The sequence below is a fragment of the Lactuca virosa genome, chromosome 3 (genome assembly GCF_052849685.1).
Source record: "Lactuca virosa cultivar CGN04683 chromosome 3, Lactuca_virosa_CGN04683_v6, whole genome shotgun sequence".
In the NCBI taxonomy this organism is placed as follows: Eukaryota; Viridiplantae; Streptophyta; class Magnoliopsida; order Asterales; family Asteraceae; genus Lactuca; species Lactuca virosa.
In genome coordinates this window covers 258,674,572-258,686,272 of record NC_136428.1, presented here as the reverse complement: position 1 = coordinate 258,686,272, position 11,701 = coordinate 258,674,572, and the positions used below count along the sequence as shown (strand labels likewise).

The 11,701-nt window shown below is 33.3% G+C and overlaps 2 protein-coding genes across 2 annotated transcripts; both read left to right on the top strand.

The window, feature by feature from the left end:
* Nucleotides 1–645: 645 nt before the first annotated feature.
* Nucleotides 646–7,685, top strand: LOC145167157 (potassium transporter 8-like). Its single transcript, XM_079086256.1, has 8 exons — nucleotides 646–1,057; nucleotides 1,151–1,637; nucleotides 1,728–1,781; nucleotides 4,384–4,644; nucleotides 4,728–4,780; nucleotides 5,337–5,460; nucleotides 5,602–5,859; nucleotides 6,369–7,685. The coding sequence occupies exons 1-8, from the start codon at nucleotides 1,016–1,018 to the stop codon at nucleotides 7,451–7,453; spliced, it is 2,364 nt and encodes a 787-aa protein (XP_078942382.1). The 5' UTR covers nucleotides 646–1,015; the 3' UTR covers nucleotides 7,454–7,685.
* A 2,501-nt stretch (nucleotides 7,686–10,186) lies between these two features.
* On the top strand, nucleotides 10,187–11,101 carry LOC145164558 (uncharacterized). Its single transcript, XM_079083270.1, has one exon. It carries the CDS (start codon nucleotides 10,187–10,189, stop codon nucleotides 11,099–11,101), a length of 915 nt encoding a protein of 304 aa, XP_078939396.1.
* Nucleotides 11,102–11,701: the final 600 nt, after the last annotated feature.

Sequence of the window (11,701 nt, the reverse complement as noted above, 5' to 3'; positions counted from 1 at the left end):
TGTACTCTGATGATGTTTTATTATGACATGTTTTGGGTATTGAGATATTGGTTTTGATTATGATATGAGATGATACTATTGATGTTTTCAGACTACTGTTTTTTTATAAATACGTAATTAAAACGAAATTATTGGTCTTAAATTTTGAGATGTTACAAAAATACAATAACTGATTAGGCAAAAAGTCCTATTGTGGTGTACACACATGATTTGAAAGCTTGATGTTCTTCCATGGCTTTCGATTGTCAAAAGGGTTTCGAGAGAACAAGGGTAGAAGAGTGTGAATAATTGAGCCTTAAATTGATGTTCTTGGTAAAATGAGAGGTAGAAAAGGATAATTCCTTGTAATAACCACGTAATTAATTTTGCATTTTCTTAAAATCCTTAAATACCTTTGATGATTGGTTCGATCATAATGAAATATGTACAAGATAACAAGTTAAAGGAATAAATATGAAAAAAAATATATATAACTCGAAAATTCTTTTATGTTTTTATTCTAAGTCGTTTTCCTTGTGGTACAAAGTTTAAAGATGGGCAATATGCTAAGAAAAAAATTATAATATTTTACATTTTGATTCACTTCACCTATAAAGTGTATTTGGTTGAGAAAAATATACCCAAATTTTTTATAAAGAATATATGTGAAGCCGAATGGCAACCCCAATACCCCACCGCCCACAACTATCCGATTACACAAAACATGTGTCTTCTACCACTCAGGATCTTTATACTTGATACAAGCTACAAGTGGAGGTCTCTCCTTCTCCCTCCCTAACCATTTTGGATTTCAGCACAAAGAACCAGACACTCACGCACGCTCTTATTTATCTTTCATGCTCTCACCAACACCTAATTCTCACCACCCACAACTTCTTCACAACCACTTCTCATTTTCGATACTTTTTCTCTTTAGCGTTTCAATTATTGAACTCGGTATTTTGTTTCCTCATCTCCATCGTTGTTAACCCTGTTTCGTATCGTCAAAAAAATGGGTCTTTTTTTATTCTAAGAGATGGATATTGAGGCCAAACCCCGAAATTCTGATCCAATTAAGGTATGAAAAGTGTAAAACAATCGATTATAAGCAAAAACTTCGAAGTTTTTTTTTTCGTAATAGTTCGATTCTGGTTTTTTCATTGTGTTGCAGAAAGAATCATGGAGGACTGTGATGACTTTAGCTTATCAAAGTTTAGGGGTTGTTTATGGCGATTTAAGCACCTCTCCTTTGTACGTTTACAAAAGTGCGTTTGCAGAAGACATTCAACATTCAGAATCAAATGAAGAAATATTTGGGGTTTTATCTTTCGTGTTCTGGACATTAACTCTAATCCCACTTCTGAAATACGTTTTCATAGTTCTTCGAGCTGACGATAATGGCGAAGGAGGGACTTTTGCTCTGTACACATTGTTATGTCGCCATGCTCGTGTAAGCACTTTGCCCAATGGTCAGCTTGCAGATGAAGAGCTTTACGAGTATAAAAAAGACGAAATTACTTCTGGTTCGAGGGATATTGGTTTGAGTTTGAAATCGACGCTCGAAAAACACAAAATTTTGCAGAAAGCTTTGCTTGTTTTGGCTTTGCTTGGTACTTGTATGGTCATCGGCGACGGCGTTCTCACTCCGGCGATCTCCGGTAACGATCATGAAATTCCAATTTTTCCCCTTTTCGTATTGGGTTTTGCAAAAAGATTAAAACCTTTTTTTCGTTTGCGATTTTTTGCAGTTTTCTCTGCTGTTTCTGGGCTTGAGCTTTCTATGTCGAAAGAACACCATCAATGTAAGTTTCCATTTCAACTTAATTTCTACCCTAATTTGTTCAATTGAATGCGAATTCTTGAATTTGTTTACTTTTGAGCATTTAATTGTTCTTGACTGGTTTTTGGAATTGAATTTGTGGCCATGATGAGCTACAGTAAGGTGCCCCTCCATTTTTGGAGTTAAAGAGGATAAAAGAATATTATTATATAAAAGATTAATATTTTTTTTTTGCATGAAAATAGGAATTATAATCAATTGGGAATTCAAGAAACCTAAACAATTTGGATCCCAAAATTAGTATTAGATTATAGAAAAAAGAAATCACCAGGAGCCATTTTGGTCAAAGATTTTATAATTGATTGATATGTTTGAAAATTATAATATAAATTCATAAAGTAAAGGAACTTTCGTCACACACTCCAAAAAAATTATAATCTAGTTGTGTAGATTTTAGTGAAATTTGTGAATTTCTAATTCTTCGAATTCTTGAAAAAAAAAAAATTTTATACCGTCAAGGGTTTTTGCTATTTTTGGCTATTGAGTTTCTTGGTTCTTTGAAAAATTGAAACAATTTGGATTCCGAAAACACCCCTACATTATCTTGAAAATCTATCATTTCTAGTTTATGAATAGGAAAAACGAGAATCCATTTGGGTAAAAAAAATCGGGTTTGAGTTCTTGATAGCTTTAAGGGTTTTAGCTAGTTTTGGGATTTTGGCCATTGAATTTGTGGGTTTTTCAAAAATCCGAAATAATTTGGATTTTCCGAAAATACCCTTAGATATCTTGAAAATCTATTAATAGGAAAACAAGTTTCAATTCGGGTGGAATTGTTGTTCTTGAATTGTTCGTAGCTTTAAGGGTTTTAGACTTTTAGCTATTAAGTTTGTCGTTTCTTTAAAAACCCAAAACAAATTTGTATTCCAAAACTACCCAAAACAAATTTTTATTCCAAAGCTACCCATAACAATTTAAATTCCAAAACTACCCTTACCCATGAACAAGAACAACACAAGAAGCCAAGTTGAACACGATAAAAAATCTTGAAATGCTTTGTGAAGTCATTTTATGGCTGATATTCTTCGTGCCCATTTCAAAAGAATAGTGAACAAATGTTGACAAGATCATGATTAGGAAATAAATGCTTGGTTTTATTCTATAATTATTCAGATTCTTGACTACTTTGATATCTATACAAATATTATTCTTTCAAACGTGCTGTTGGTGGACAAAGAGAGGGTAACCAAATTTATATTTTAAAAAAATAAATTATTTTGAGGGACCTTTCGAGATAAAGTTTCTATCGTTGTCTACAATTCAATCACCATCAACTACATAAACTATAGTTGTCTTATAAAATTATTGAGTTTTAGGTCAAGAATGCAAGTTAAACATGATCAATTATCTTCACCATAAAGTTTCTTTAAAAAGTAATATAGTAGCATGAAATATAATAAAAAAACAATTAATTGGTTTTTTAACGTAAGTTAGGTCAGATTATTGCAAAAAATACGTGATGGATTTGCTTTTTATCGAGTCGTTTTCTTGCTTACTTTAACATTTCCACTAACTTATGAATATGATTTCCCACTTTAAAATCATTTTCATTTGATAAGTTATCGCGTTTGTTTGGGAATAGGTTGACAGGGATTGTTGGTGTTGGTTTTTTCTTTTTAATGTTTTTTTGATGTAAGATTGAAGTGGGTTCTAGCAAATGAAAAAGAGACGCACTTTTGACGAAAAAATATTATGTCGGAATAAAAGTAAATAGGACAACCAAAAATTCAAACGTTAAATTATGATTAAAATGCTAAAAGTGTAGATAGGATCAAATTTTGATTAAAGGGTTATGTGCAAGAAATAGTAAAGTACTTTATTGATTTGTTTAGTATATCATCCTATTTTCATTTATTCTTATTAAAATTTTGTAGAACGGAAAATTATAGTGATGTTGTCCGATTACAAAACAATTTTCATTGGTATAGTGCGATAGATCTTTCAAACTATAATGTTTTAGTAAGAAAAAGTTCGAAGTATAATGCTATAATTGGATAGAGTTTTCAGAGTACAAAATTGAAAACGTATACTATGCAAGAAATAGCAATGTAAGTATGTTGATGTTTTTTTTTTTGCATTAATCCCTTTATTAAAAACTAAATATAAGAATAAAAAAGGCTAAATCCAAGAAATAACAATGTATTTTCAATTTTTTGTATGTTATAACATCCTACTTTAATTCTATCTCTTACAACATGTTACTTTCTATTCTTTTCATTGAAGGTTTTCTACTCTAACAAATTTACCCAATTGTAGCATTATACTTTCAACTCTTTTTAATAAGACATACCTTGTATAATTTATCCAATTATAGCAATGATAATTTTTTTGTGTGTGGAAGACATTCCTGTAATTAGGTAAATTTTTCAAAGTGAAAAATTGTAATCGGAAGAAATAAAAATAGGATGTTATGATTAACAATCAATGAAAGTAATTTCTAATTTCTTAAAATCTTTAGATTTTTGGAAAAAACGAAATCAAAACGACCATTTATATTGGGCTTTTTCAGTTAGCTATCTAATTGGCCACTGTGTACTGAGTTACATCTCACATGATAATTGCAGATGTAGAAGTCCCGATTACTTGCATCATACTCGTACTCTTATTTTGTCTCCAACATTACGGGACCCACCGTGTAGGGTTCTTATTTGCACCGATTGTGGTAACGTGGCTCTTGTGCATTAGCACAATTGGAGTTTACAACATTTTTCATTGGAATCCGCAAGTTTTCCAAGCACTTTCGCCTTATTACATGTACAAGTTTCTCAAGAAAACAAAAAAAGGCGGATGGATGTCATTGGGCGGGATTTTGTTGTGTATAACAGGTATTCGATAAACCGTTTTTTTTGGTGAGTTGACTTTTCTTGACTTCTAAATTGACTTGTGTTGACTTTTTTCCAACTTATAGGCTCTGAGGCTATGTATGCTGATCTCGGACATTTTTCACAGTTATCAATCAAGGTAAAATCATTCAAACTAATAGTTGATTCATATGTTAGTAAATTACACTTTTGGCCCCTCTACTATATTGACTGTTTGGATCTGGTACTTGGTCCATTGTTTCTTATCGTTTATCGTTTTCCTCCGTTACCGTTTAAGTTAACAGTCATTTCATTATACAATTTTACCCCTATCTCCTTTCAAAACCCTAAAATCAAACCAAACTACCAAATACCAATCCAACACCCTTTTATATTTTCTCAAAAACAGGCGGGTCGGGTTGCCCCACCAACATTTTTTTAATATTTTTTAAAATACATTGCTAATAATTAATACATAAAATATGAATATTTTTGTCTTTTTCGTAGATCTTCCTCATATCCAATCTTCCATACAAGTGTCCATTTTGCCTCCCCTATTAAAAACCCTAAAATTAAACCTAATCAAAAATCCAAATTCAATTTTGATCACAAAAAATCATTTTTTAATAAAATAATTTAGGTACACAACTTAGAATTTACCATTTAATAATTGTTACCTAATTTCTTTTATTTTACATTTTTACCCATTTATGCAGATGGCTTTCACCTTCGTGGTTTATCCTTCCTTGATTCTCGCATATATGGGACAAGCTGCGTATCTCTCCAAACATCACATCCTCGAAACCGATTATCGAATCGGATTCTACGTATCTGTTCCCGGTAGGTCTAAATTGACCTAATTTTCTACGAACTTGATCTAATTTTGTGTTTATTACTGTAATAAAAAACCAATTAAGATTGATCTGTATTCCGATTCTGTGCGAAATTGATCTAATTTTGTATCTATTATTACTATACCAGAGAAAATAAGATGGCCAGTTCTTGGAATCGCGATACTTGCTGCAGTAGTCGGAAGCCAAGCCATAATCACCGGGACTTTTTCTATCATCAAACAGTGTTCTGCATTGGGTTGCTTTCCGAGAGTAAAGATTATCCACACGTCACCTACTAATAAACATGGTCAAATCTACATCCCTGAGATCAATTGGACGTTGATGCTGCTATGTTTAGCAGTCACAATTGGTTTTCGCGATACAAAACATATAAGCAATGCAGCAGGTATGTACCTATTCTCACAATAGCTTAATTTAGTTGTTGTTTTCAGGGTGTATTTTGCCCAATTCAACATCCTCAAAGGACCTTGAGTGTAAATATGGGCAAAACAGTTCAACACTGAATACACTGAAACCGGTTAAACCGGACTAAAACTACTGAAACCGGTTCCATTTTAGGGATAACCCTCTTTCATACTAAACAAGTTTTATAATATTATTTCATAGTATGGAAATAAATGTAAAAAATTGTCATATTTATAAACTACAAACATTATATCCCTGGTACGGACTTTTTAGAATACTAAGATTTTGTTTGTGGTTTGTAATTGCAAGTTATATAAAGATAATATTTTATTGCTTTTTTTAAAGTTTGTTGTCATACTAATCTTATAAAAATGTTATATAAGAAATGATTACGATTTTAATTTTTTGTAAATTAAATTCAGCATGATCAAAAAGACGAATGAAAATCAAAATATAGTTAGCATACCTAATGTTTACGATTTTTTACAGGTTTGGCGGTTATTACGGTTATGTTGGTAACCACGTGCCTAATGTCACTTGTAATGGTTCTATGTTGGCGAAAAAGCATCTTCTTAGCACTCGCGTTTATGTTTTTCTTCGGTTCGATAGAAATCCTCTACTTCTCGGCATCCCTAATAAAATTTCGCGAAGGTGCGTGGGTCCCGGTGGCCCTCTCAATCATCTTTCTAGTCATTATGTTCGTATGGCACTACGGGACGATAAAAAAATACGAATTCGATGTCCAAAACAAAGTCTCAATCAATTGGCTCTTAAGCCTCGGGCCCACTCTCGGTATCATGCGGGTCCGCGGAATTGGGCTCATTCACACTGAGCTGGTTTCCGGGATCCCTGCAATTTTCTCACATTTTGTAACAAACCTCCCAGCTTTTCACCAAGTTGTGGTGTTCCTCTGTGTGAAATCGGTCCCTGTGCCTCACGTAAGGCCTGAGGAGCGGTTTCTTGTTGGGAGAATTGGGCCGAAAGAGTATCGATTGTATAGGTGTATAGCGAGATATGGGTACCGTGATGTTGACATGGACGATGTGGGATTTGAAAACGATCTTATTTGCTGCATAGCAGAGTTTGTCCGGACCGAACGGTCCGGACAAACCAGTGCCGGTAACAACTCTGTTACCGGCACTAGCGATAATTTGTTATCAGAAGATTCTGATAACGATAGAAAGATGGCGGTTGTTGGAGTGGCTTCGGCGAACTCCGAAGGGAGTATTAGAATGTGTGAGGAGGAAACAGGGTTTTCGCCGGAGATAGCGGTGGTTGTGGCGGCACCACCACCGGTTCCAAGGAAGAGGGTGCGGTTTGTTTTACCGGCGAGTCCCCAAATGGATACGGGAGTGAGAGAAGAGTTGCGGGAACTTATGGAGGCACGTGAAGCGGGTTTAGCTTTTATCCGAGGACATTGTTATGTGAAAGCTAAAAGGGGTTCGAGTTTGATGAAAAGATTTGTGATCAATTTTGGGTATGATTTTTTAAGAAGAAATTCTCGAGGTCCGGGTAATGCTTTGAGTTTTCCTCAAGCGTCTACGTTAGAGGTTGGAATGGTGTATCAAGTTTAATTCTGAGGGTATTATGGTAAATTTGGTTTTGAGATACATAATACATTTGACGATGAAGGCCGTTCATTGTTGTGTCTAACACATGGGCTTATTTTGTAAGCCCATGGGCTATAAGCGTTAAACATTATTCATCATGAAAGATACGGGGGAAAACACGAAATATAAAAGTGCATGTAATGAAGTGTGATTTTTGTTGTATATATGATAAGGTATATGTGGGTTAGACCTAAAAGATGGATTGGATTAAAGGGATTATAATAAAAAAAAATAAACTAAAAATGGCACTCTAATAATTTAAATAAAAATCCTTAGCTAAATGTTTGAAACTGCTTTTAGTAAAAAGAAAATGAATTATTATTTCATTAATATATTTGTGAGTATACCTAATATTATAACTATTAATGAAATCAAAGGATCAAATTATAAATATATGTTCGTGGTTAACATCACTATCTAAAGGTCTAAACAAAAAATCGAAGATACTCTAGTTTGACTTAAGTGTTGATTATGTAATATCAAGTATCTCGGAATTTATTTTGGTAGACATTATCTTCATTTATAAATAACGTTAAAGAAATTATTGACAAAGACCATGATTTTTCTTGAGAATAAGTTAATAAATACTAGTTGAACTCTGATTTAAAAAAATAATAATAATAATAAATAAAAATAAAAAATAAAAAAAATTAGAGGCAGTCAATAAAATATGTTTAAAGAACACAGTTGTATGGCTAATATAGAGAAAAAGAAAATTGTTTAAGATCTTATAAAAAGGAGGCGAACCTTAAGATATGTAAACTTTTATAGAATACTTCAAAATACCATTGGAGTTTTGAAGGGCCAATTTGTAAATTTGAGAATCAGGGGTTGAGGTCCAAAGTAAAATTAGTAAAAGAGAGTATCTTCTATGAAAGTCACTTTGAGTTTATCTGATGTATTGAAGATCAATATTTGTTTGACCCATTTTGTTAAAAATCTTGCTTTCATGTAGATTATAAATAGATAGATGTAAATGAGCATTGTGGAGGAGTAATAAATACATGAAAATGTTATATAAAGTTCTCAAAAGGTGTATGTGTTGAGAGACTATATTACGGGTGAGATTTTCCATCGTAGAAATTATATAAGGGAGAAATTTATATGAGTTGTTTGGAGTGCGAAGTGAAAATAGTAGATAAATGTTTGTTGAAAGAGAATGCATATATTGGTGTTTCCAAACACATTTTGAGTTTTGAAGGGCCAATTTGTGAACTTTAGATTCAAGGGTTGAGTTTGAAAGTGAAGTTGTAGAGTTTGCAAATGGGAGCCTCTTTTGTGAAAGTCATTTTGATTTTATTGCTAAAGTTTTTGTATTTGAGGTAAATATTCATTTGACCTATTATGTTACAAATCTTGCTTTTATGAATGTTATAAGTAGATGGAAGACTTATAAAATACATGAAAGATGTTTCATTTAAGTGCTCAAAAGGTGTATATGTGAGAGATATTATTCGGGGATAATGACTTGATAGGGTAAGATACTTTTTGAAATGTACACATTTAGTTCTTATTTTTTTTTTGTAAAATAAACCCTTATACTTTATTAATATGTACACATTAGGCCATTTTCACCGGATTCTACAGGTTTTGCTGACGTGGAAGGGTTTATTTTACAAAAAAAAAAGAATAAGGACTAAATGTGTACATTTCAAAAAGTATTTTACCCTATCAAGTCATTATCCCATATTATTCGGTAGCGGCCATGAGAGTTTTAATAGTAAAAATTATGTTGGCAATAAAATATTGTCATCAATATATTTTTTTTTATCCAACTTTGTCATTTACAAATGGCAAATCCCCATGGAGCCAATTCAACTTGAAACATTCCGTGTTTTCAGCTGTGTCCGAAAAAATATAAATTAATTTATACCAAATACAAACTCTGGTTACCATGTATTTGGTTATGTCGGATTTACAGGTAACTTTTTGTATGACTGTCTATACAATGTATTTAATTTTATTTAGTTTATTATATTATCATATCAATATTTTATTTTATATACAACTTTGTTATTTTTTGTAGGACAAATTTTACAAATATCACAAAGTTTCCATGAAAATTCGATTTTGACACTACGTTACTTTTTGTCTCAATTCGGACATTCTATTTTCAATTTATTTCAATGTTGACCATTTACCGATCACCCGGTTGTCGGATGTGGTAGAAATCTTTGGTGATGTGGCAACTAACATAACATTGTAATCTGACACTCTTTGATGACATCACATTCCGGGTGTCAAAGATGAAAAAAAAAACCCTAACATATAGTGACTTTTGTGGTAGTTATCCAAAATTCAATGACTTTTATGTAATTTCATACTATCATAAAAATAATGAAAATTCCAACACTTGTAGACATTATTTGTGGCCCATCTGCCATCGAGAGCATTGGTGGTAATAAGTATATTTTAGTTATAGTTGATGATTTTTCAAGATTTACTTGGGTTTACTTTCTTAGACAGAAATCAGATGCGACTTCAAAGCTAAAGGATTTCATCAAGCAGATCGAGCTTCAATTGCGAAAGCCAGTTCGGAAAGTTCGCAGTGATAACGGTTCTGAATTCAAAAATCAAGTGTTTGAAGAATTCTTAACTGACAAGGGAGTTTCTCACAACTTCTCTTCTCCTTACACTCCTCAGCAGAACGGTGTCGTTGAAAGACGAAACCCATCTCTTTGAGAAGCTACAAGGACCATGTTATCTTTTGCGAACCTTTCACTTTATTTCTGGGCTGATGCTATCGGAACTGCTTGTTTCACTCAGATTCGCTCTCTAATCAATAAGAGATTCCTTATCACACCTTATGAGATTCTGAATAAACGAAAACCTAACGTTAAGTTCTTTCATGTCTTTGGTTCCATGTGTTTCATATTCAATTCCAAAGAGCAACGGAACAAATTTGATATGAAAGTAGACGAAGGAATCTTCTTGGGGTACTCTCTTACTTCTAAGGCATATAGGGTTCTGAACAAAAAGTCGAAAAAGGTAGAAGAAACCTATTATGTCACCTTTGACAATAATTATCTAAAGAAGTATCAGAAGACTGATTGCCAAGCTGAGGAAATCTTTCCTTCAACAAATCTGATGACAATTCCTCTTTCAAATCTTTATGAGGAATTCATGAATTTGTTTGATGAGCCCGCAAAGGCGATTTCTTCAGAATCAAATGCACCAGATAATAAGGAAGATGAATTGAATAAAATCATTGATGATACTGCCAAAGATCTTGGAAATGAGCCACCTATTCTGAAGGATTCTGAAATTCCACCTTCGCCACAAGCTTCTAATGCTCCGGTTCAGGGGGAGGGTTCTACTTCAATCTTCACAACCGATACACCTGTTCATGGGGAGGATTCAAATCCCGAAGTCAACATTGATATTCCAATCCAGGGGGAGAATCCAATCCCGAACGTAGAGTCACATGCAAACTTCCAGGGGGAGAACGAGAATGAAAATAATGGCTCAGATGTTCAATCGGAATTTGAAGATGTAAATGTTGCATTGGACCCAACCTACGATCCGAACTATCCACCATTGGCCAAATGGACCAAAGCTCATCCTAAATCTCAAGTTATCGGAGCAGCAACTTCAGGAGTGCAAGCTATGTAGGAAGAGCTTAAGGAATTCGAACGTAACAAAGTATGGAGATTGATTTCAACTCCGAATGATGCATCTGTGGTTGGATTAAAATGGGTATTTCGGAATAAGCTCGACAAAGAAGGCAATGTGATTCGGAACAAAGCACAGTTGGTTGTAAAAGGGTATTGCCAAGAGGAAGGCATAGACTATGAAGAAACATTCATACCAGTTGCAAGGCTAAAATATGTTCGGATTTTCCTTGCCTATGCAGCACACAAGAATTTCAAAGTCTATCAAATTGACGTAAAATATGCGTTTCTAAATGGTGAATTAGAGCAAACAGTCTATGTGGAACAACCATTAGGTTTCGTAAATGAGAAGTATCTGAATCACTGCTACATCTTGGATAAGGCTGTGTATGGTTTAAAAAAAGCACCACGTGCATGGTATGAAACCCTTACTCATTTCTTAAAGCACTCTAAGTTTAAACAAGGGTCTTTCGATCCAACCTTCTTTCGCAAGAAAGATGGTGACCATCTAATGATTGTCCAAATTTATGTTGATGATATCATTTTCGGATCCACTAATCATAGATTAAGAAATGAATTCTGAAAACTGATGGAAACTAAA

Coding starts and splice junctions, on each gene's coding strand:
- LOC145167157 (XM_079086256.1), top strand. CDS start 1,016: ATGGATATTGAGGCCAAACCCCGAAATTCTGATCCAATTAAG. Junction 4,645..4,727: donor GATTTTGTTGTGTATAACAG/GTATTCGATAAA, acceptor TCCAACTTATAG/GCTCTGAGGCTATGTATGCT. Junction 5,461..5,601: donor ATTCTACGTATCTGTTCCCG/GTAGGTCTAAAT, acceptor TTACTATACCAG/AGAAAATAAGATGGCCAGTT.
- LOC145164558 (XM_079083270.1), top strand. CDS start 10,187: ATGTTATCTTTTGCGAACCTTTCACTTTATTTCTGGGCTGATGCTATC.